The following is a 26,874-nucleotide window of genomic DNA, read 5'->3' on the forward strand; positions in this document are numbered from 1 at the left end:
TATTTTCAATTTACATAAAACTCAGTGTGGTCATCAATCATCTGAAGTACTCACATGGCTGTTTGGCCAGTGAAGCAAACTGAAATCTGAATGTGAAGCATCACCACCAGCTGAAGGATTAGTCAGAGGAATCTCACTTCTTGGAAAGGAAAACTGCTTTAGAAGTTACCTTTTTCTCCTGCGATAAGTCCCTTTGTAAACAAGCTAATAAAAATCTCAGAGTGCAGAAGTCTATTTGCAACCACTTCAATTTCTGTTATATAGTTCTCTTTAAATAAAGGAGGCAAACAACATTGTCTTAAAACTGCTCCCAATTCAAATAGATCTCAAATAAGCATTTAAAGTTAGACTATGAAACTCCAACGAAATAGAAAGATGATACACCCGGTTTTGGCTCTGTCATCAACACTGGCAGCTTCCTTTCTCCCTCATTACTGGCAGTGATGAATATGCATGACAGCAGCACATCAGGACATACGTTCATGCCATTAATGTCAGTTACTCTCCTCCAACATGAGAATTTCATACTTGTACTTTCCTACTTTCTTAATTATGAAGCATCCCATTTTGAGTTTACTCTGAGATGCTAACCATACCAAGAACTTCCTTCATTCAAAAGGCCACATAAGCTATACTAATGCACATGGGTTTAAAATTAACTGAAGTCTCCTGAAAAAGGGCTAAACGCCATTCTGCTCCATATCTCTTTGCTTTATTATAATGCTCTTTAGAAGATGACACTGCAGTTCAAGTCCGGTACCACTCTACAGAACAATGAATAGTGTTCACTGAAATTGCCATTCCTGTGAACTTCACAAAAAACACATCAGGAAAATTAAAGATACAGTACTCCATACTGACCAAGTTTCTGCTGGCATGAAAATGAAAGAGGGCTCTACAACTAGAGGTCACTAAGCCATTACAATCAAACTCTAATAATGGACATCAAAACATTTCTTGATTTCTGTTTAAATCACTGATTGCTCAAGCCTTTCTGAACAGGGTTACTGAAATTTAGTATTGCCAAAGTAAGTGAGAACTGAAATACCTTGGTAGACTGCTATTCTTCAAGAGGACCACTGTATCTTTAAATGTATCCTGGATTAAACAACAAAGGTTTTACCTACACTCGTTAAATTATTGCACAGATCATTACACTGATAAATACATTATGAACCCATGGAATGTTACACAGTCTGGCCTGGAAAATAAAAGCAGCAGCATTATCCTTGAGGTCTGAACTATGAGGGAGAGCTGGCCAAGCACTTCTTGAAATGTTATAATTTTTAACAGGTTTCAAGACACAAATGAAAGATTTTAAAATAATCCCTAGCTCCTAGGATTAGTTTCCTGGTTCAGGAACACTCTCTAAGACTTCCGCTCTTTTGCAAGCAGCACTTAGTTTGAATATCTTGGAAGTTTTTCTTATTTCAGACTACCTGTAGGAATCCAGCTGCTCTGTATTTTCCGAAGTTGAAGCCGTACAAAGGAATAAACCAGTCTGAAACGCTAGGAAATTTAAACTAAACATTGCAATGTCCAGTTGTTGCAGTAGTCATTTCACTTTCTGCACTCTCTCCTGGCAATTTGCTTGTAGGACTTAAATTTTTTATTAATACACGGCGTGGGATTGAAAGGAAAGTGGAGCCCTCTTCATCCACCAAACAGGTGAAGTACACAGTGACACTAACGCCTTGCCAACCCACATGCTCACTTAGATTCAACGGCCATATCTTCACTTCAGATAAGCGGCCTCAGCTCCAGCAGGCTGCACTCGGTACCTCTATTTACAGTGCTCACAATCAGGCCAAAAAAGGAGGATTTGAGGAGAGGAGGAGGAATTAAAAATAAGTCCAATTCATAAACACTTGCTCCACACATGCACCTTGATTGCATGCATTCCACCAAACTGCAGAAACTTCCCAGCCATCTACACTAAAAAAAGTAAAATCCAATAAAACAGAGGCTTTGCAGAAGAAAATGGCCCCATTTCATCCTCTCCTCTGGAAGACACAGTAAAACTTTCAGATTCAGACAAGTCATAAAAAAATACCAATTTGCCTGTCAAACTGAGACCAGTTGACACACTAGTTCTGTGGCTGCAGTTACACTTTTCTGCCATGTTATTGGTTTTTAGTATCTTCCAGTAACACCCTTCTGGGAGGTGTAGCATTTTGTTGCATCTCTACAGCACTGCAAAAAGAGAGACAGCAACTGTTCTGTCACCGTCTCCTCAACTGGAAGAAAAATTGTTACCCAAAGCTTCTGCCTGAGTAGGGCTCTGGCTGTTTAGTTTCATTTAGAACATAAAGACTCAAGAGATACAAAAATAAAACCAGAAGAACAAACAAATGGCTCATGCCAATTGTAGCTGCAAGTGATATATAAATAAACCAGTTTTCTCGTAGGCAAACCACACAGCTGAGGAGAACGTACGCATACACATCACAATACTGTTGATTGAATGGTCCGAAATAAAGCTTATCCCGCTACGAGCTATTTCAGGAGATTTATGAAAGAGAAACTGTAATAAATTTGTACACAGGAAGCTGAATCAGCTTCACATCACTCCAGACAGACACCAGCAGTCAGACAGTGCAACCCATCGGATGCGTTTTGCCGTCACCGCTACTGCAACACTTCACAAAGACTAACCGTTAGTCGAGGACTAGGCAGTGCCACTTCACATACATTACACAGCACCGCCTTCAAAGTACATGCATTACAGTTTCATACTGGGCAGCAGACAAATGACAAGTAAGCAACAGAGGTGTATGCATAAAAATACAAAGTTACGTTTGACATGCAATTAAGCTATGACAAAGGTATATCTGGAACTGGAGAAAAAGCAGAACAAAATCCTTGTTTTATAGTCAGGCTGTAAACTTCTGCCAGTGGTACCACAAGCAGCATTGTAAACCAAGATCTCTCGTGCCTTCGGCACTTCCAGAGGGTCAGCGTGTCAGCAAGAACGCCTCGAGCGCCTCGCATGGCTCAGCCTAGAGTAGTGCTTGGGTCGCGAGCAGCACCGGGTCCTGCTGCACAAGCTTCACAGAGACCACGCTATCAGGAGAAGCAAGGGGAAAAAGAGAAATCCCAACTCTTGCAGGACAGGACCAGAGAAGACTAGAAAAATATTTTGTTCACCATCTGAAAGATCCTACTAATAGAAATACAGAATCAGGCTATAAATAGAGCTACTTCTACTTAGACTTAAGCCTTTAAAATCTGCTACTTTTGAGGTGATCCATGATTTTCCTTCCTTTTTAACCTCTTGATATTACTATAAGCTCAAAAACCTCTGTGAAGAGAAAAAGAAATGAAGCGTTATTTAAGGTAACTTTGACAACTTAGGTTGATTGTTTGCTTGAACAAATTAACTGATTTCAAAAATAAAAGGCTTTTTAGGCATGTATTAAGATTTACAGGGTCCACAGTAAAGAACTCCATGCTGGTAGTAAAGCAGACTACGTAACGACATCATGATTTGAAGTGTTCAAGTGAGCTGATTGGGTTTGGGCTGAGTGTACATCTACAACACACCCCCAAAAAATAAAATGGGATACATAGGACACCATTGTCATTAAACTCACAATTCTTCTGTAGAAGTTATGGTTTGTGTCGTGCAAAGCAATTCGTTGGGTCAAAACTGAGACATAACTGAATCTTCTATTCCATTCCTTAATGCTGACAAGGAGTTTCTAAAGTTTTTGAAACAGTGTTTCTTTAACAAGATCCAGGAAGAAAATGTGGAGAAATACACGATAGAAACAGAGATACAGTTTGATATATTAAAGATTAATTTGGAAAACATCTGCTTAATTTAAATTTTACTATTAAATCCAGACATCTACTCATCTTGAGAGGGGCTTGCTGCCAGCCTCTCTCCTCAATGTTCTCATATTTTCCACCCATTTTTTCTTACAGGAATCTTTTTTATGAATTTGTTTCACTGCCAAGTTGCCAAACTGAAGTCCAAAAGGCCATAAGCAGCAGAAAGATTTCATTTTTATCAGAACAGATAAAATAGATGGGTAGAAGGAAGAAAGAGAAAAAACAGACTATACAAAATACTCAAACTGGGTGAAGGGTTCAGGTAAGGAAGGAGAACACCACAGCTTTACATTTTATCGTTGTTGGAGAGCTGCACTGTGCAAACTCTTAACCCATTGAGCAAGAATGGCAAGTAGAGCTACTCTGAATATCCCTTGATAGCTCAGGTCAAAGCTATGAGTTTACACAAATAATTATCTAGCTCTAGATTCCTTATTAATTCTAAGGGGAGAAAATCAGTTTTAAAAGACTAAAAAAAAAAAAAAAACCAAAACCTTCATAAAAGTTTAAAAACAAATCTCCAATATAAAGTATCGTAAAGACCATCTTGAACTGCCAGACTTAATATCATCAGAGCAATCCATAAGGCATTTGAACTAGATCTATTCAACTGCAGTTTGCTTATTTAATGGCTATCTTTTAAAGACACACCCTGTCCTTTGTTTGCATTAAACACCTCAGGTCATCTCAAATTATATGAAGACTGGATGAATATCTATTAACCTATACATGCAAGATTGTGCCATGAAAGTGTACTTGCACTGATTTTTTTCCTTTGAACATTCATGTTAAGAAAGTCACTGTAACCAGCTTCAATAGTGCAAGGAGATTATATTTATCACTATCCTTAAAAACCGGAGAGCCACCTTTATGTAATAAAAGATTCAGATGCTACTTTTTTTTTGTCCTAAACTGGGATAGAAGAAAGGAGAATGAATGGGAAGCACAAAAGTAACAGATCGGTAAGGTCAACCAAGATACTCCAGTTGCGTGTAAAACTTTCTCCCCTCAATGAGCCAGCATAGCCTCCCTTTCCTAGCTGTGCAAAACAGGGTTAACAGAGTTCTACCAGTTCTGGTTATCCCACCCATCATCAGCTGAAGACGCCTTTTTTGTTGCCTTAGGAGGTTTTTTGGTCTTGCTCTCCCCTCCTGTGTTTTCCCAGTTGGTCTCCCAATTTTCCCAACTGTCGCTGTTACTGTTCTTGTTGTTGGAGACTGTTCCTGAGCCCCACACGTCCCAGCTATCGGAGCTCTTCTTCTCTGTGGAATTGTCCACATAGGTCCAGCTCTCACTGCTTGGAGATTTATGAGCTTTCGGTGCATCCGAGTTGCCAAAGGTCTCCCAGAAGCTTTGATCTACGGTATTGTTCTGGTAGCCCTCCCCTCCACTGTTCTGGTAGCTGTCTCCCTCAGCTGGCCTTTTACGGGGGGGAAAAGAAAGGAAGGTAGAAATAAATTAGTTATGACAAACGTAACAATAAATGACCACAAACAAGGAAAATTATAACGCTACTGCCCCTTGCTTAAACAAAAACTGAGGATGAAGGCAGAAGAACTAAATATATTGGTCCGAATGGCATAAGCTTATATTCTAATGAACAGATTTTTGTTAACAGCCTAAAGTACTAATAGGCCTGGGGTGGGGGGTAGATATGCATTTGGAAAAAATTTAAAATCAAGGTGCCATGCACTATTTTGTTCAGCTTAACAACTGTCATAAACAAACAGTTAGATTGAATTCCTTCCATATTACATACAGGAGGATTACTAGCAAAGACAGAATAATTTCTTCATATTTAAAAATTACCTGCTACTACTACACTGCAGAGGACATACAGGAGATAAAATTTTGTGTTTAGAGAGACACAGAAAATAATAACAAAAAAATACCTTTCAGAATTATCATCTGGTTTGCCAGAAAAAAAAGTGGTGACGTCTCGCCATCCCTTACTTCCAACTCCCTGAACCTAGAGAAAAAAAAGACACTCCATTCATCCGGACTGAACCAACACTTCTTCCAAGTCCAACAGCAAGAGCCACAACACATTCCTCCACTTGTTCAGATGAAGAGAACACATTTCATCAGAAAAATTTCTCTCATAACTTACTAATATTTTTGACAGGCAGTTACATGGTTGATGTAAAGAACATACATTCAAACATTTGACAGCATCGTGCTGCTGGAAGACGTGAAAAGTAGGCCGAGTTCAGCTTTTTCAGTCATCATTGTCAATAACCGCTTTTGAATTCTCCCCTAGACTTCCTTGACAAAAATGCTGGAATTACTCCTTACAGAAAATTAAACTTAATGAGAGCACTGACGTTTTGATGTTATGATTCATGTAACTAGTATTTACATTTCTACTGTTCTACAAAACTACTTCCACCCTGTTTCAGTAGTATTATTTCACTGCCCATGTAAAAGAGGCCAAAAGTTGAGTTCTAGAACAAACATTACTGCTAGGAGAATCCTTTTGAGGTTATTATATTGAACTGGCATTGGATTAGAAACACAAATTCTGAAGTGACACCCATGGAAGTTACTACTCTAAGTCACAGATACAGAGGATGAATCCCAGAATTCAGACTTAAAGTTGCTAGGCTCCAAACAGAACAGGTAACATCACTTATTTTATTCAAATATTCCCAAGATTTAAGGCACTAAGCTGGTACATGATAGAGCTTCCAGAGCTGACTTTCACAGTGCTGGAAAGACAGACCCTCCTAGGTAACACCATACAAGTTATCAAAATAGGTACTAGATCGTGCAGGACTTCTGTACTTAGCAGTTTTAGGCAAAACTTACCACATTACCAAGCCATGATAGCAAAAGATGACAAAGAAAAAAGGTACAGAACATTAGTAAGTTTAACCGTACAAACGTAATGCAAGCTGTCTCCATATTCTCTAGCAGGTATTTTCTTTTTGTATTTGGGACACTGGCTGTCTTGCAACTCTACATCATGCCCTCGGTGAAACTATTGGAGGACGATCATCATACCTGTAGAGCTTTTTAACACCCCAACAGAAGCACTGCATACTGAAAATTACACTTTCAAAATTTCTGTATTCAACACAAGCAGAGACTAAAGCTGCATTGTGATTCTGTTTCACTACAAACTCTTCATAAGAATATGGAGACTGGCTTACTGTTTGGCCTCCTCAAAGGCAGGCAGGCCACTTCATACCTTGCTGGCCAACTGTGATACCCCCATGGTGACCTCCTCAAATATTTTCCCCTCTTTCACCTATGTGAATCAAAGTATTGGCAATTAGTCATTAAACAACGTATTATTGAAACCTTAAGACAAGTTTGCTTGTGCTTAACAGATAAAAACAAAAAGTGTAAAAAAAAAAAAAAAAACCAAAACCAAAAAAACCACGAAACTGAAAGTTAATCAAAATATACTTAAGTCAAAGCTAACAAAGTTAAGAAAATGACATATAAAGTCCAGTGATCTCTAATGGAGTGAACCTCAGTCCTTCAAAGTTTGTGGGAATTTTCTACTGATATACATACAGTTTGAGGAAGGTATCATTACACTAATGCCGAGCATAAAAACACCAATACAAAAATCCGCAAATGTGACATTTTATAAATACATTTTACTACAACATTTGATTTGGAGAGATTAGAAACCTATCCGATCCATTTTATTCTCTATCTTTTATACATGCTTATCTAAATATTAAAAAGGCTTTGAACTTTGGTCAACCAGAATACAATTAGTGCCTTTCACCAATTAATAAATGGCAGCTGTTCCAAAGCAAGTGACTTTATATAACCATATACGTGCCAGGTAGTGATCACTGAACACTTAATTCAGAAAGTAACACTTATTTAGTAACATTTATTTAGACCTAACAGCACAACATCCCAAGGGAAACAGACCTTTTTTTATTATAGAATGCAACATTCCTCATTAAATTGTCCTACAAAATAAAAATCAGCTCAAGGAAATGCACCCTAAAAATAACCCTGAAAATAATGCATCGAAGCACTCTGAAATAAGTTGTGGATAATTCTAGGGAATAGGAAACCAATTAGAGTCTTCTCCTGTGATTTGAAATGCTATGTAAAGAATGTTGAATTAATAAAGGTAATGCAAGACAAATTAATTTGTAATGTGATTAAACAATTCTTTTCAATTTGAAAATTAATCCATATCCCAAAGTGGTGGTACTGCTTCTCTTGCAAGAGCAAAATTAGTCTGCTTCATCAAAACGAATATATTTTGGGAAAGGTACGTAGGTAAGTAGAGCACCACATTCTCAGAAAAGACTTCATCAAAATTTTGGAGCTGATCCAAAATTCTAGAAGCACAGAATAAACGCACACCAAATGGGAAAGATGTAAAAGTACATTTTTTTAAACATATGAAACAGGAAGGCAACATTTGACACTAGGGAGAATCTTTGACTAAAATTTCTAGTATCAGTGATCACTAGTCACTTATGAGGACGGCCTTGCTGTTTTTATATGCCCACTAGTGACTATCTGTATTTACTCAGGTCAGCACGTGTGCTTTCTTCCAACTGCTTGGTTGGAAGTGCCATTAGCCACATGTTTTTGGTCACTAAAAATTGTAAAGGGAAGGTGCAAATCTGCTTCAAACTAGTTTCCTAGAAACGACACAGTAACTAGAACTGCTAATCAAAATTTTACTTTAGAGCACACTTTGCGTATGAATGCATGAAAAACTTGGTTTTAACTGACTACCAGAATATTCTGAACGAATACCAAATAAAGGCTGCAAGAACATGTTGCTTCTATTGATAAACTGACCCCATTCATCTTAAAATATATACTTTGCCCCAAATTCTACTGCCTCTAATGAGGCAGCAGATGAACTACAGTTGCTCGAAGATGCTTAGCTGAATTAAAACAATACTGGCAGGCAGATGGGTAAAATACTATGAACTTAACACTCAAAGATACTACTAATAGTTTGGGGTTTTTTTTAATAACTGATTTTTATATCCATTTAGGGTGCATTTTCATCTTGTACCATCTTCCATTATTGAAAGCATGAAATGTATAAAATAGTATCTAATGGGGAAGAATACAGACTCTTGCGGACATGGGAAAGTTTGCTGGATGGAAATACCCTCATTAACCCTTCTTTGGTAATATGCTAGCTTTGAATTATTTGATGTTTCCCCTTTGCTACTGTGCTAGTATATGAAAAAACAGAAGGACGCACTGACAAACTGGGCAGTTGTGGCAGGAGGAAACAATCACTCCCTAAGTCAGCATAACCATGTTCTGCAAGTAATTTACTAGTTCCAAAGTTACCTTTTCCTGTGCAGGTTTGAGAACATTTTCATTTAATGTCTGACCTAACTCTGATGCCTATTTAAAAGCAAAACAAAAACAAAGTCAGTTATATTTTCCTTTTTAAAAACAAAAAACAAAAAACACAGCCAACGTCTCCTGCAGGCTAATTTCTCAGCAGTATCTCCAAAAACACATGAAGCCTTAAGCTTTGATTCATACAAGCAGAATGAGCTGAAAAGCACACGCAGTACAGCGCTGCAGAAAACATTAAAAGAAAATAAATTAAAAACAGATGCACATGGCAATAGGTTGTTGGAGATGCCCAGAGTCCAAGCAAAGTCTGATCTTGCACTGGAAGCAGAAGCAATGGTTCAACCAGCAATAGCCTAGAAGATGGGCCCCTTCCTTGCTAATGCCTGCAGCTGAGTATTTGGAAGAACTGACCTCATCCGCCCTTATTTTTCCTTACTAATGGAATTACTTGCAGAGTTAGATCTTTTGGGCCAATTTTTCACCAATTCTTCTGTCTTGTAGTGCTGCAATTGTCATCTATTAATAACAGCCCAATTGTTTCCTAGCAATACACAAGAGGCAAAGCTGAGATGGAAGACTTTTGTAATCTTTTTTACAGCTCCAGGTTTGCAGGGAGAGAAAACAATGAACTTCAGAAATCTATTGCAATCCAGAACAAGTACAAGGACATTGTACTTCAGAGGCATCTTACAAAAATGTAAGCCCACAGTATAAGTCACAAAATTACTCTCATAAGATGATATTGACACAGACAGCAGGGTTTGCAAATGGTTCATTTGAAATCATTCCTTTCCCTACTACCGTAATAAGCCTTTGACTGATTTAAACTTTTCTTCAGAATTGCTGTATTATACTGATTACCTTCTGAATTAGCCCAATTAATCCACAAGGGCCAATTTGCTTGCGAGGCAAACATTAATCCTAAACATTAGTAGAGCCTAATGAAGTTTCATTTCCTAAGGGTTTATATCTTATCACCAACATTTGTGAGGGTGTGAGCTTTCATTCATATTCTTCCTGGGGATGGAGCACCTTGAGCATCTTCCCTCTACAGATTCCCAGGTGTCTAAAAAGCTTTTCCCTTAGCCACAGCACTACTAGGATCTCCACTCTCTCTACCCAACCACCATAATCTCTAATACTTCTACTCCTCATCAGTTCAAAAGTTATTTGAGAAGACAAAGGCAAAAGGTAACCCCATTTCCACCTAGTAAGAAACATGAATGCAAGTCACATAAGGCTTGTTTCCAGTGGAAGTGAGGCTAAGATGTGTTTAAGAAAAACAAGAAAGGGGTTTTTTAATTTTTTAAAAAAATCCTTCAGAGTCTCTTAAACCTGCCAAACCGTTTATGTTCTATAATAAAGAGTGTAATACACTAAGACTAACAGTTCAGGTATACTAAGTGAAGTCATTGCTAGAATCAGGAATAATTCTCATATTATCCCATTTATTCGGCCACATAATTTTGTAAATACGGAAAGATTTGGGTACAATTGTGTTTCCATCTGAATGCGCTTCTTCATCTTTACTATTGTTGAATTTAGGATAGCATCCCAACCACCATTATAAACACTACATAATGGGGCATTTATTAAAGAGTCTGCCTTCAAACAACACCCCAGGGTAGTTCTTGGTATACTGCATTCCTGGATCAGACATGCAAACAGAAATCCTGAAGTCATCTGTATTTACGAAGAGCATGGACAAAAGTACAGTGTGTTTTCTGAGAGTGCAGAGTTTGGATATCTCTATCCAATTTAACCTATTTTAAATAGGTTTGAAGAAACATTACCGTATGAAACACACAACATTATTCTAAACAGATTTGACTTAAGGCAAAAAAGAAAAGACAGCTCAAGAGCAAATGCACATATTCAGCACGAACAGCGACAAGGAGTCCATGCACAAGAATATATGTGAGGGTGTTACCGGCTCTGGCTGCTGCTTGTAGCCCCAAAACTTTACCCAGACAGCAAAAGAGAAAGAGCAAGGAAGGTAGAAGCAGCTTTTAGCAAAAAATTGGCAGCATTTTTTCAGGCAAGTTAAGTAGCATGAACCTTTTCCAACTTTAACATCTACTGACAAGACAAACAGTGAATACGTTTGGTCACTGGACACCAAATACACTTTTAAACAACATATTACATCAAAAAGATGTTAAATCTGTTCTACAGAACAAAAGTTCAGATGTTTCAGGAACAAAATTTAAGCTTCAGTAACACCACTTAGACTCTAGAGCACCATGTTACTGTGGTCCTTGTCAGTAGATGTGATGAGCTTTTACACTTAATATTATATTTACATTTGGTAATAATACTAAAAAAAGAACAGTTTTCTAAAAGGGAAACTCCCAGAAGGGGTGAAAGAAGACTTGTAGGACACTTAGTTTTTCTTACGTAAGCCAAGCAGCAAATACTTTAAAGCTTCTACGTATCAAGTTTGAGTGCTTTGACAAGACATTTTTGTTGCAAAACATGCACAAGTTTGGCTTGCTATTTGGAGTATTAATATCCTACTGCATACATATGTCTGAACACCAACACCTGCAGTTTCGCATTTGTTTTGAGCAATAGCACCCTACCCATATCAGAAAGCATGCCAGGGTAATGCTATACATAGAAGAAGAGTTATAAGTCAAAGTAGAACTCCCTATACCATATATTAATATATGTAAGCCCTCTCTCACTCAGAACTCTGGCACATTAAGAATCCTATTCTTTTACACATTTTCACATTTGAATTTAAAACTTTTCCATGCAAACAGATCTTGCTGATGTCAGGGCTCTGGGTAATTCATGTCTGACTATCTCTCTTTTAACCCTAGTTTGAAAGAGGAAATGTTTTTGTAATTGCTACTTTTTAAAATACACACAAGCAAGTTAATTTAATAACAATATTAAGCAGTTCACATTTGTAGTATCTTACTAGGCTTTAGTGATGGAAAGATGGCTTGCATTATATTTTATCACCAAGAAAACTACTTCAAAATAGACCACATTTAAGGTTCACAGAAATAAAATAAGTGTATTTTAAGTTTGCAAGCATGCATGAATTAAAGCATTTAATTCTACTGCCTCTCCAATACACCTGACAGTTATACACAGCAGAGTATCACTGTTTATTTCTCGCTTAATTTGATCACTGCAGTTGATTGCAATTCCCATGGAAATAAAAGCTAGAACCTAAAAATTACTGTGCACTATGAAGGAAAAACACAATGGTCTGTTGATAATCAAGTCTAAATCAATTGGTGCAGGCAAATACATGACATTTAAAGCCAATTACAGTCAATAAGACAGAGCTAAATCTATAACCACCTTTTGACTTGCTTGAGATCCAAATCTGGTAGCCTGTAAAAAGAAGCAAATACATTCAAGTTTACTAGGAATAAAACCTTTGATTTTTAAATACACGCATTTAGAAATGCCGCATGATCCTCTCCAAGATGAGTGGACCTTTGGCAGAACTTCATAGTGAACTGAGAATATCCGTATCGCCACCTCTGGCATTCCAGATCGCTCTGAGGAAGCATTGGTCTTTCTCAACTTACAACAGGGGGAAGAAAGCGTCTTCAATATAGGCTAGACCTTGGTGGGCCAATGCGGATTAGTACCAATACTTTTGTCTCTCATAACGTCACCCGAAGTAAGAGAACTGTTATGCTCTTAAACTGTTTAAACTTAAGAGATAACTGTTACGCTCATAAAAGTTCGGAAAAATACTACGCAAAACTAAAAAAGTTGTAATGCATTATTTTCACAAAAATATTTAATCTCTTTCCACCATCATCTATGTAAAATGTAGTAAATTTTTATTTCCTCTGGTTTTAGTCTACAGTTAGTTGAATGATTGTCATCTAAGTGCATGAATTTGCAGAACATGCAGAGCGTGAAGATCATGCCTCAGTTTTTCCCAAAGTGTCCCTCTGGGCACAACCTCTGCCCAACAAGCTTTCTATTTAAATTGACAAAAATGCTGTAGTTAGAGAGAAGTCAAAGGAAGGAAAAAATATAAAACCATCAGCAGTTTGTAACTTGGTATTAAATTCCTGCCGAAGAATGCAATTTGGCCTTACTTGGCATAGACTGAAATTTCTGCTTTATAACAAATATTTTTGAGTTCTTTCTTGATGCTTACATCCGGTGGACAAATTTACAAAAATGTCCATTCAGAAACGTGAGAAATAGTTAAGACAGAGATCTGCATTCAATATGGATCTATTTTATATGCCATAGGCAAAGATACACAAAGAGCAGGATTTAGTTTGTCTTGGTAATACTTTTAAAGATACATCACTATTAGAACACTAACAGATTCTCTGAGTTTACAAGAATTACACTGAAATACATTTTGGTTACTTACACCCTCTTTAGCAGCTGAGGCAATTTTGCTTGCTCCAGTCGTGAAACTGCTCCATCCCTTTAAAGAAAGTGAGAATGTCACAAGCTATGTGAATAATAATAGTGAATAACCAAGTGCACAGTATCACACGTTCAATTAAGTCAAAATGTTGTCCAATACAGCTCATCCTGTAGTCATAAGAACTACACACTAGTAAGAGCAAAAATTATAGTCTCTCACTTAACTGTAATATAGCAATGAACTTCCATTATTTATGTCAAAACAGCTGCAATTTGAACAAAGCTCAGTGCTTCAGATGTTATTCTACTAAAAATGGCTACGTGAAAAAAAACTCCTTCCCACCCCCTCCCCCCCAAGAAAAGTTAGAGAACAAAAAAAGACATTAAAACCTTAGTAAACAGAGATTGGCTTGTTAGCAAATAAGCATGGAATGGGGGAAAAAAACCCCAAAATTAAAAACAACAAAAAAAAAAAAAAAAAAAAAAAAAAATCAATGAGCAGCTAAAATATATGCCTGGAAAAAGTTGAAGAGCAAACAAGAATCAGTGCTCAAAAACATGAGGCAGCAATTCATAAAATGCCCATTCAGCAATTTTTTGTTTCATAATAAAGCTTCAATCTGCTTCTTCCCTGCAAAATTTATCTTTAAAAACAAAAGAAACAAAGCTTTATTTTGCCTTATTGGTTCTTGGAAGATCTGAAAACCACTGGCCGTTTCTTAAAAGACTTTTCTGTAATGAATCAGAAAAGATTTCTTCTAACTACTGATTGTCAGACACTGATTAAGAAACCAGCTAAAAGAAAGTGGAGTGGGAGAGTGATTCTAATGATTTAATTTTATTTTTTTTTTTTTGCAAAATCATTAAAAATCACTTCACAACTGCTCAGATTTCAGTTCTTGTAAGTAACTCATTCATCCAGCATCTGCCCAAACAAGTAAAACAAGTGGGGAAAAACCCCACCATACTTGAATGGATAAAAAACAGAAACAAATTTTAACATGTCTGTGGTTCTCCTTGTATACAATAATGAATGAAGAAACAGATAGAAGTCTTTTTTTTCTTTGCAGATCATCATCCCCTAATTTTAAGCTGTGCGACAGAATCTTGTAAACACAGTGCTACGAATGCAAGGTTAATATCCTTGTCTACCACTGCCTTTTATCAATTTGATTTCCATCAAAGTGTAGATATTCTGTTTAAAGTGTGGATGTTTTGGTAACATGTTACCTTTTGGGTAGATTTCCATACAAAGGCCGTGAATGGTAAAAACTTTTTCTCATTATCCCTTCTACTTAATTTGACTACACCACATATTTGGGTTGAGGAAACATCTTTTAAAAAAAGCAGCAAAAAGTATTTTTTGCCTATCCTTTTGAACTCTCTTCATTAATTACCCTTCTTGTCCCATGCTGAAACATTGAAAGATGATTATGTCACCAATTGCAAAAAAGGCAAAGTGATGTGTCTTGTGGTTTTAGGTTAAGCAGAGTCTCAAGGGACTCAAGACAAAACCTAAACCGCCATTACATCTGTTCCTTACAGATCAAGTTGGATAGCATAGTCAGTGTGAGTTCTCAGAAAATGCTCCTTCTATGTAACAGCAGAAAATAATGTATATACATAAATGTAGCATGTGTGGAAAAAAACCAATCATACGCAGTGGAAGGAAAATTGGTTTCCTCACCAGGATGAATATGCATGCAAATATTCAGTCTCACTATAACAAACAACTTAAAATTGCACTGTAGTATGTATCTGTGGTCACAAGGGGGCATTTTAATCATGTTTCAATGGGATCATGTATTCAAATAACAGTTGACAGTAACTTGGACAACACAGTGTCATCTCTCCTTTGCTGTCTTAGCATATCTGCAATACATTATAGATGTGGTTTCTAACCTGAACTCTCTGGCCTACAATCTATGACATACCTAGACATACCTAGAAAATATCATCAGACGTATACTAAGCACCCTGTGGGATCACCTGGAATACTGTTCAAAGGCTCAGGCATTAGCTTTTTTTATTATACTCTAATGAAATTATTTAAGGAAAAAAACAACAAAAAAACCAAACAATGGAACCTGGTGTGGATATTCAGACTGACGAGGCTCTACAGAAAACTACTGGCCACTAACCCTAGTAGAAAACCTTACTGTATTTCAAAGTGACTCCAAATCCCAAATATTGTTCAGCACTGTTACTCTGCAGCCTATCAAAGCACCAGTATGTCTCTGACTGCCTCCAACTTTATTCCCATTTTCCTTCAACAATGCATCTTTCACTATCTCTACTTTAATCATGACAACTGTTCAACCATATGCTGTTATCTCTTCACACCCTGTCACAAGTATTTCAAATGTTTTCATCACTACTCAGGGCTTCTGGCACCCATGTACACACACATTTCAGTTGTTTTCCACTGAACATACCCAATATGGTTAAGCTATTTAGAGTGTTACCAGCCTAACTGCTATTCCCAACAGGTAATTACTTTTTTTTTTCCCCTCCAAGCCCTGTTGAGTAATAATTCTTAATCCATTGCTATATCCTAATTTTATTATTTCTATGAACTGATACCAGACATAATTCCTAAGTTTTGCTCAAGTTTCTCCCTTCGTTTTGCCTTTTAAAGTCCACTGGTATCTTCTTCACACTGAGAATACAACCAATATTCTACATCCCTCTGTATCTACCTGCAGCCTTTAGTTTCTCTTCTCCGTTTATATTCTCCCATAACAGGATAAAATAGAAGAAAATAGTAATTCAGGTCACAGAAAGCTTCAAGCAATTCCTTACCGAGTACAATGAAGACATAGCATTATTCAGGAAGTCATCCTCTTTTTTCGGAGGGTTTACTGTGTTTCCAAACCCCACGTAGCGATTCTCTTGGCCACTACCATAAGAAGATGAATAAACAGTATCTGTATTAGCATGCATTCATTAAAACCATTAAACAAAAACTGAAAAGCATGGAAGAATGAGAATTGTTTAACAGACTTCAAAATACACCTGGAAAAAAGTCCTAAAGCACCTAGCACCCAAAATACAAAACCCCTCACTTCATAAAGACATAACACCAACAAGGATCCACTGGGGAGTCCTTGCAAATTAACGTGTCCCCTACGCAAGCTAATGCGGTCTTAATGATTCTCCAGGTTTAACAGATCACTGATATCAGAAGTCTGAGTAAATCCTAATAAAGTGATACATGAAAACAAGAAAAGGAAAGAAAAGAAGAAAATAGTGTTAGCTTTATAAATACCCCTGTTTAACTCAAATCACTGTAAGATACTATACACACTAAAAATTCCCCAGTTCGGAGCCCACCACAGTAACATTTTGAATTACAATTTCTTTCTTTGGTGCTATTCAAACATTTTTGTTACACGAATGCACTAAGAGGCACTTTCCTTCATCTTATTCTTTATCATATGTTATCAAGGTATTTTTAATAGTAAACAAGTGTAACTGTTAACTAATGAATCAGGACCACAGTTGTGTGGATGTTATACTACATCCAAGTCTTTGTTATGCTAGAAAGCCAGGCACTCGAAAAGTTAATAAATACTGCATTACCCTTGGTAAGAGCTGACATCATCATTTAACCAGTCTTCAAACGCCTTGTCAGAAGAGGCAGTTGCAGTCTGAGATTGTCCAGCAGAACTACTGAAATGACAGATTTACGAATCAAACTGCAGGCAGCAAAACCCACTAGCTCAGCAGTGCAGCTTGACATACATCATCATAATACAGGTGCAAAATTGATTATTTCTTTCGCCTATCAAGTAGGGAACTCTAATGCAACCACTAAAAGCCACTGGAGTATTGAATGAATAAAGCAAGAGTAGACCTAGACACAGACAATGCTACTTAAGACTACAGCTAGCCCCTGAACTTGCTGAATGATGGTCAGGCATGAAGCACTTGTTTGCTTGATTTACAACTGCTTTTTCAGTTAACTCGATTCTTTAGTGCAAAGAATAACAAACACTACATGCAAAAGCAGAAAAACAAAAGTGCTGCGGTCCAGCTTTGATGCTCCCCTTAGTAATTGGCAACATAAGGAAGCAGCCTGTTTCTTCTTCCCTGGCATTCAGTCACAAACTGGAACGGCACTGCAGTTAAGGTAAGGCTGTGACACACTACGTGTGACTGACAAAATGACTAGTCTCAGGTGAATTACAAGTCAAGATAAAAACAGCATGGCTTGTCCTCTGCTCTTGCCGACTTGTCTCTGCCATGGTTTAAGGTTCAGGTGAAGGAGGTGGGAATTATTACAGAAATTAAAGCCCTGCTACCTCATTTTCCTTAACTTCAGCAAAAGAAATGCTAGTTCAGACACCACCATCAACAGAATAGAACCAGCAGGCATTCAAACATCAGGTTTTGATCCTGCTGTAGCTATATCAGCATTAGATAACAAGAATACATACCGATGAGTGGAAGAGAGAGACATTTTAGGCTGAGGTGGGGTCCAGTTCCTGGCAGGAGAAGTTTCAATGGACCACTCCTTGCCTTCAGCTACTGTAGCTACCTAGAAGAGGCAGGAAAATAATCAACAATGCTAGATCAAAGTTTTCAAACAAGTTATACGCTGGTCCTGTAAAGTGAGGACTAGTCATTTTTCCAGTTTGCTGCCAGCTACATAGACCAGTTAATTTGTGTTTTCACAAGAAACAGATTTTTTTCTGAATCTCAGGCTAGTAATGTTGAACTGAACACTGGTTTTATTTCAGGCAACTGATTTTAGGCAACTTCTTCCAAACAGGTAAATTTGGTTTGCAAAGGAAAGACTAGATTAGTAAAGAGATGGAAGCACTAATCACGGAATAATGGAGGAGAAGAAAGAGGTGGATTTATACTCTAGCATAGGGTGGCTAAAACACATACGCAGAATTTAAATGTTCTCTCTGCCTCCTTCAAACAAAGGGCCTGAACTTCATCTCTTCACTCCATACCGCTCCTCAAATCCAAGTCATAACTTCAGCAAGTTAATATAAAATTTCCAAAGGCCTTGCCACAGAAACTCCATAGTTTCCCGTTTCACATACCAAAAGGCCTACAGCACAGAACTTATGAATTCTTTGCTTTCGTCAAGATATTCCACTTTAGCCAACTGCCTCCTATTCCCAGCAACTTACAAAGACGCAGAGAGACAATACATACAACAAACTTCAAAGCTGCATGGATATCCCAGTGAGCACAGAACGTACCCTCGTACCACTTCCATGGTAGGGTCAGCATAAAAATACAGTATCTTTGAACTTGTGAGCTTAGAGATTTACAAGTTGCTTGTCATTTCATTTTTGGAAATTCCAAACCTCCATGAAATGATAATGCCATTACAATTACTGATTTATTTGTTCATAGGCCTGCCAGTGTTTGGCAAATTAATTTACCATTTTGTTACTACATACACAACAGATTTATCAACAACCACTTCAGATAAAACTGAACTGCTGAAGTAGTAAACTGTCTACTGTGGACTGGGACAGCTCCGCTGACTAACTAGTTGCAACAAATTGCAGCAGTGAAAATCTGAGCCACCTCAGCTAAATGCAGAAAAGAAAGTTTCTAAAGAAAATGCTTGCAAGAGTTGGGAAGAAGCACTAAGACTTATGCCTTTCAAGAACCCTTTCAGAGGTTCAAAAGGTTGCTACTTTTCCTTCCCCCCTTCAAAAACAAGTGCTTACAAAGTACTTCGATATTTTCAGATAGTAGGGGATGAGGACACACACACAATTGAACTTACCTGATCTCTAAAAAGTGCTGCAGCTTTGCTGTTGTACTTCTCTTGCATTGACCAGCAGGGATCATAGTCATCTTGAGACTCCAAGAACTCTCGAAATTTGCTATTACCTCCAGCCTTCATTTTCTCCAGCTCAATATCCTTCCATTTGTCCATGGTTACAGAACGTACAAAACTGAAAAGCAGTTTTTAAAAAAAAATAAAATAAAAATCAAAGATTGTTATAACTTCCTGCTATAACAGCAGGGACAAAAAAACCCCACAGCTTATCACAACCTATCTCAATAGTTGGGAGTATAAACATGTTAAAGAACAGTCTCCAAGTATCGAAAGACAGATCATCATAAGAAGGTGGTCAAATCCTCACTGAAATAAGCTAAAATCATGCCATTTATTGGCACTTAAGAGACAGTCAACAGAAGACAAGTGATGGAAAAAGCAACTTTCTTCCAGCCCAGAAATTAACCTAACCAACTACATAAAACAAACTTTTCCCATACTTCTTTAGTCTGCAATTTTCTTTTCCTGTCTATTTGCACAGTTACACTTAAATGACCTGCGAGGAAAGCTCCTGTCACACTCCATGCTTCTGCTCATAATGACCATCAGGTACTGACAGCTTCAACTGTTTAAAACAGCCTAGCCTATAACGTCACCTCATCCCAGGGCATTTATGACTGCAGTTGGCATCTCAACTCTGCTTTGAGCCATAAATTCTTGCTACTGCTCATTAAACTATATTATAAAAAAACCCAAACAAACTAAACCCCACCAAACAAAAACACAGAAAACCCAAACAGTGCCCTGTTGTTAAATACAAGGTCACAGGGAAGAAAAAAGTGAGACATCACCCTCAAGAAGGCTCTTTAAAACTTGTATCTTGACCAATTTCTTTCTTTTTGTCCCTAAAGAAATACCCTTCATCACATCCTCATCTCAGTAATTTCATTTTTTCTTTCATGTAACATATGAAATAGTTCCAAACCCTCATTTCCTATGCAATTTCTACTCACTAATGAGCTTCAAATCACACCTTGAAAAGCAAACCACGTACTTCTGAATGGCCTCCTTGCTTTGGTGATTTCCCTCCTAGACTTTCTCTCGCTTTCTCATTTGAGTTAACTATCCCATGCTCTGCCCCTGTTATATATACACACACTGTAAGTCTCCAGAACACATAACAGTTCTTATTCCATAGATTCCCATCTCAGTCAAGTATGCTTCTTGGAAAAAACAAAAACTATCATTACAAAAAAAAAAAAAAAAAAAAAAAAATCTCCTGAACAGAACTGTTTTATACATTTGCATACACTACAGAAACATTCTGTAAGCATACTGTGACTTTTTTTTGCTCAACTCTCAAGCTGCTCTAGCACTACTTCAGTTTTAATTGATAAAGATTATACAAGATTAAAAGAATAGAGTACAAGGACTAGCACAGTATTACCAAACACCACTGCAAAACCTCAAGGTGTAGCTAGAGACATTGCTTTCTAGAACTCAGCATAACATAGCTGCACTGGTGCAGCACACGCCCCAACTAATTACAGACAAGGCACAGAAGGTAAAGCTCACTTTGGAGAAGAGCATGAAGCAAAACTGCCAGTGAAATGTTGGAACTGAGACATGCTATACCCTTCCGAAACAATACATTCTGTTCACAGCCATAATGCACCCTGAGGTAACCCAACTCAGTCCATCATCTGCTTGAAAGGCTGACCTGAGGTGAACTCCCAAGCCTCGGTGTTTTCCTGAGCACTCAAGACAGATCCAAATTCCATAGGTCACACTCACCCACTGGGGGTTAAATGCACCACATTCAAAACAGACCTGCGAGAGAAAAACAATTATCTGTAACACTCAGCCATCACTTGTCCACATGAAGTATTCACAGTACAGCTCAAAAAGTCAAATCATGAGAATGTTACAGGCACAAAATAATTTCAGAAGGGAGAGTTCTTTGTGTTTGGCAACACCTTCCCTGACAGCATAAGCTTCCTTCAAATATTTATTTATGCTGCATGAAAAGAAATACTCAGTAACTTGCCTGACTTGGATTATAAAAATTACTGTACCAACTACCAAAAAACAGCGAGGAAATACAGATGAGCAAAGTAAACTAACGAGCAAAGAATTCAACTTGATTTCATTTCCATATGTCTTGAAGGAGGAGAGAGTAACCAAACTGAATTCTTGAGGTTTGCTTGGCAAAATAAAGATGCAACATGTAAAGTTTGGAACATTTATTCAGTCATACTACAGTTTGGCAGTAAATGATAGCAGATCTAAACAGAGGTTTTTCTTAAAAATAGCTTTATTGCTCATACAGTGCAACAACTTAAGTTCTTATGATCGGAATCACCATTCAAGGTTTAATGGATTGATATAAATAAAACTGAAACTGTCCATGGGCTATCACTTTTAAGGTAGCGTATAATCAAGCTACTTGAAATAGACCATTTTAATTAAGCTGTACCCCAGACTTCACTTATTCAAGAGACTCTAGGGGTTACAGCATTACTAGAACTTCTGAAAGACTTGTGCCAAATATGCAGCAATGTATTATAATACATATATGAATAAAAGTTACTGGAACTAACACAAATACGAGATATCCAAATGTATATGTTACCATTAGTTAGCCATACTAGTGCTATAAAGACGATAGCTGTAGTAGACCACAACATACATCTGGAGTAGGTAAAAAGAGACTTCAATTCTACAAAACTAATCTAAAGAAGATTATAATTTTTCTTACATTGTTCTCATCTTGTGCTCTGACTTCCTTGAGAACTTTCCTTGTTCTTGGACTTGCCATGATTCTACAAAAGGAGAAAAAGAAAAACAAAAACTAAGTCACATTCAACGATTTGATATTGGTAAGATGTTCAGTACCTTACAAGCACATCTCTATGAAAAAGAGCTTGAAGTCTAAACCACTGAATCACAACCAATCGCAGGGGAAACAACAAACAAACAAAACACCATAAAACCCACAACCTTACTTTTCCATTTACTTTGCACGTTTTGAGGGATTTAGTCATCTTCATTCGTTCATTGGAAAGGTTTAATTCAGCCATAGCTGAAAAGGGGGAGAGGGGTGATAAACATGGGAACTCTTCTATGGCATACGTTATATCAAAACAGACTCTTACTTGATGCTGCTCCCAGACCCATCCACTACCCTTTCTGAAAGCACTTAATAATCATGCATGATTACACAGGCTCACTTGCATACAACTAAACAGACCTAAGCAAAAAATAGCAGAAACTGTTACACTTAAAGAGTGCTGAACACATTGCTAAAAGAGCACTTTACTAGAAGATACAAAAAATAACAATTTTCCAGCAATATTGAGTTTGCTTATCAATTGAATTCTAAGCAAAGGCGGCAATTATTGGGAACTTTTACACAAAATAGAATTCTAATTCCAACAGTCATGTCTCACTGGCAGACCACATCACCTTACTCTAATTTTTATGAAGCATGAAATGCAGCAGCAGGGAGCAGTGTCAAGCTACAGATAAAATTCCCATTAAGAAAAATATGTGACTCACACACAGCACACAACCTGGAAAAACTGAAAGGACACAAACCACTCATGATTAAAAGAAATACAGTGTAGGGTGCAGCATAAGACTGCAATTTAGATAAAAAATGAATTCACATTTCCAATTAATTTGGTAGTACAATATTTTAATTAACTTTAAATAAATAACATCTCTTCTTCTTTTTTACTTCCAGTCCATCCTTTCGTTTCTACTCCAGAAAACAAACTTGTAACACGTAATAAAAAGCAAAGAAGTCACCAGGCTGACTAGAGACCGCACCAACTACTAAATGTCAAGCTTATTGGTCAGTCAAGATACAAAGCAAAAAATAGCAGGCCAGTGTTTTCATCAAATACTGGTCTGAGAGGCAGAAACATCTTTATTCAAGTCTTTGACACTTGTTCACTGTGCTATTTGACTTAACAGTCATCAGTCCTTAGATTATCAGTAGGATTAACAATCTTGCAATAATTTTAGAAGGTAAATGATTAAGTGTTACATAAAATTGCCGCAACCCAGTAGGAAATGGAGGGAGAACGTATCTTTAATTAGAAAAGCAAGGCTATTTTAAAAAGAAAAATGCTACAGGTAAGAAAACATTAGATTTGTGTGAATGTGACAACATCAGTTTCTTAGACATCTCTAAAGCAGAACAGCCTTCCTGTGAACTGCAACCACAGTGGTACAATAAATACAATGATACACACCACCAGCTAAGACAACATGATTCAGAAAGAAATTAGCTCAGCATTGTACCTACGTATTATCACTGTCAAAAGCAGAAGTCATACGTGGCAGAACTCACTGCCTTTTATCTAAAGCACTTACTCCTTTGTAAACATCTTGTTGACAAATACATAATTCTGTGTAATTTAAGGGACAGTGTTTTCACTGATGTTTAGAATATGGTACCTTTCGATCTTAATTTGTACTAGACAAAACAAGTAAGTTGTGAAAAAAAGTGTTTTAGACTGGAAAGGTTACTGTAATTAACAGTAAGATCTTCCAGTCACCCTGCATCAAAATAAAACTGAACAGAATTATTCTTATCAATCGTCAAATGGAAATTGCGTAAGTTTCAGAAAAAGGAAACAGAAGTGTGGCAAGCAACCCTTGTGTAATGAAACACACTTTCTCCAATAGCATTCCAGTAACAACATTAAATTTTACATAACTTACTCATGTGCATGTGAGGAGGGAGGTAGCGCTACACATAAAACATGTTTGCTCATATCCTAAACAGAGGCCATAAACACATTTACATGAATCAAAGTCCACATCTTCAATTCCACTATTTGTCACTGACAAGAGAAGGGAAAATTCTTCCTCTGCAGTACAGAAATAAAGTAAATAACTTAGCAGTAATAGCCAGGCAGACAATTGTGCATACTTTGGGCCCTCCTCTTTGCCATTTTTGTTATATTCTCTTTGCATGCCAACTCCCTTTCCTCAGGGCTGTATTTCCCCAGCGACTTCTTGTACATTACCAACAAGTTACAAGGTCCCTCTCTTTGGCTGGCCGCTCGTCCCCCTTACTGCTATCCTTCCTTTAACACTTTTTCCTCCTTTTTCCCAGGGTTTCCTTCAGAATAACAAACAGAGGCAGGCCTTCCAGAGCAAAGGCCTTCCAGCCTCAACGGCAAATGATCATTGCTGGAGCTGAACAAGAAAGCCTTTTCCCACTCCAATTCTGCATATGCCAAGAATATTCTATAGAGCAGAATGAGACATCCATCCTACAACAGCCAATATCCACATCATTTACATACAGCACGAGTTTCAGATCTCCAACTCCAAGCTGACAGAGGAAGCAATTGCCTTTGGGTCTGCCATAACTGTTTTTTTGATAAAAACTTTTTAAAAGAAAGACTTTGGTCAACTGCAATCTGAATACATGCCCACTGCAGAAGCACCAAGTTCCCTGACCAAATCACCACGTCTGTCTAGTGGGAAGGCAGAGCTTCATCCGTACAGCATCATCCAAGAAAAGGAGGCAGTAACTAAGGCCACCAGCTTCTCACCTTTCTCTCCTCCAGCAAAGCATTTAGAAATGAAGGAAAGGGGGACAAGGAAATAGTCACGCTCTAAGCTTCCTAGTAGGTAACGTCTTTAGAGGTGCCTAGTCTATTTTCAACTGTATTTGCCCACAGAGTTGTAAGTGATCAAATTATCATTGTTTACCACCTAAAAGCTGAGCCCTACTAGCTGACTGGGCACACAGCCATTGTGCTGTTTAAGTTTCAGGAGTAAATACTAAAGTAACAACTGTGCAGCCCCCTTAAGCAAATAGGTATTGTTTTGCTCTGATGTAAATGGACATGAGCAGTAAAGAAAATGTTTAGTTTAGGAATAAGTTTTCATTGATGAATATAAATATTTTGGACTAAGCGGTCCAAGGTGGAAATAGACAGCTTCACACAGACCAATCTCACGCCCTTCTTTCCCAAACAATCTGTTTCCAGAGCGAAAACTACACACGCACCATATGAGTTTTCATGTTAGGAATCTTTAGCTTGCTAAAAGCAAGCAAAAAGGCAGAAGTGGCACTAGACACTTTTACGTGGAAACGAGCTATAATAGGACTTTGCTCCTCTGATGTAGCAGCACATTCACACAGCCAACCTACAAAGAGCTTTGCAATTCAGTATACAAAGATTAAGCGGATGACGTGGTCTGCATGACTTCATGGTCCTGAAACTTCCCTATGGGTCTGACCAGGGCAAAAAGGCCACAGATGCCTCGTCAGCTGAAGAAACGCTTTGAACCAAACGCTGCCACCCATCTCCACCGAGCAGGCAGGGTTGACTTTCACATCTAAACCAGAGACTGTTGCATACTTTTAAAGTCGTGCAGTTTTGCGTACTCGGAAGCGCAGCCGCCTTACCAAGAGCTTCGCAGGGGATGCGAGGAGGGCAATTTCTTCACGCACACCTGCGATATCTGGATCCAAGCTGAGTCCTGGAGGCCTCCTTCAGAACATGGCCGGATTCCCGGCGAGCACACCGGCCTCTCCTTTCTAGGGGGGAAAAAAAAAAAAAAAAAAAAAAAGATAGAAGAGAAGGGAAGGAAAGGCGGTGGTGAGGAGAGGTTCAGGCCTCCTCCCCGCCTCGCCAGCCTGGCACTAGCACCTCCTGCCTTCCCCCAGGGGACCGTCCTGTGTGACAGCCCGGGGAGACGGGGTGGGGGAGCCGGGCCCAAGCGGGGCGGACGCTGAGGCACCGAGCTATGGCTGAAAAAGCTCAGGGCCGAATCTCTCCGAGAAATAACGGGCAGCAACCCGAGAAGGAGGCGGGGGGGGGGGGGAGAGAAGATGAGGAAGGGGCCCGGTAACGCACCGCCGGTCCCGGTCCCGCCCGGCGCCTCACGGCGCAGTCGCTGCTCCCCACCGCGGCCGGCGACGTTGCAAGGCCGCAAGGCATTGTGGGTACCCGCCTTAACCCGCTAAGGCCCGGCCGGGGGTCGGGGTTTCGGCCGAGGCCCCGGGGCCGGGGTACCCCGGCCGAAACCCCGACCCCCTGAGAGAAACCTGAAGTTATTCAGGGACGAAACAGTCAAAATATTGTCTTCTCAAACTTTGGTGAAGAAAGGGATTTGTTTCAAGCAAGCTAAAAGCCGAAATAAAGCTTTAACGGGCAACTTCGGCGTGCCCCTCCGCTCGGTTTAGTTCCAGACTGGGGGGGAAAAAAAAAAACCACCACAAAAACAACGCTGGGTGGTGGTGTTCTGAGGGGAGGTTGCCCTAAAAGTGAAATATATCACATTATGGGATCTTTTTCAGTCAGTTATTTCTGTGAGCTGAAGGGGGGGGGGGGGTTGCAGCTGAGGCAGCGGGTTAGCTCCTAGGCCCAGGGAGCGGTTTATGCTATCCCTAATTTCTTTTTAATCGTCAGCTGTAGGCACAGAGCAATGCTTTAGCATTTACATACGAATCCCACAGAGACAATATGCTGCTCCTTTCAGCGCAACTCCTAGTCGGGCCTTGGTATTTAATAAGTAGGCTATTATCTTACTATCAGCGCGTGAGAGATTAACAGGAGCCATTTTCATTACCATTAATG

The 26,874-nt window shown here is 38.5% G+C and overlaps 1 protein-coding gene across 10 annotated transcripts; it reads right to left on the minus strand.

Annotated features, from left to right (window-relative positions):
- Positions 1 to 690: 690 nt before the first annotated feature.
- ARFGAP1 (ADP ribosylation factor GTPase activating protein 1) lies at positions 691 to 26,221 on the minus strand. 10 transcript variants are annotated; one of them, XM_030007802.1, is made up of 15 exons: positions 26,152 to 26,221; positions 25,701 to 25,832; positions 22,023 to 22,086; positions 20,985 to 21,094; positions 19,268 to 19,439; positions 17,949 to 18,049; positions 17,092 to 17,178; positions 16,312 to 16,408; positions 13,511 to 13,567; positions 12,466 to 12,498; positions 11,078 to 11,107; positions 9,133 to 9,189; positions 7,025 to 7,084; positions 5,727 to 5,803; positions 691 to 5,254 (listed from the first exon to the last, which is right to left on the minus strand). In XM_030007802.1, exons 3-15 carry the CDS (start codon positions 22,080 to 22,082, stop codon positions 4,900 to 4,902), a joined length of 1,296 nt encoding a protein of 431 aa, XP_029863662.1. In that variant the 5' UTR covers positions 22,083 to 22,086; positions 25,701 to 25,832; positions 26,152 to 26,221; the 3' UTR covers positions 691 to 4,899. The 10 variants fall into 10 exon arrangements, with proteins under 10 accessions (XP_029863662.1, XP_029863660.1, XP_029863664.1 ...); XM_030007800.1 differs by having other exon boundaries at positions 17,092 to 17,181; XM_030007804.1 differs by lacking the exon at positions 11,078 to 11,107.
- Positions 26,222 to 26,874: the final 653 nt, after the last annotated feature.

This window comes from Aquila chrysaetos, chromosome 3 (genome assembly GCF_900496995.4).
Source record: "Aquila chrysaetos chrysaetos chromosome 3, bAquChr1.4, whole genome shotgun sequence".
NCBI classification, from domain to species: domain Eukaryota; kingdom Metazoa; phylum Chordata; class Aves; order Accipitriformes; family Accipitridae; genus Aquila; species Aquila chrysaetos.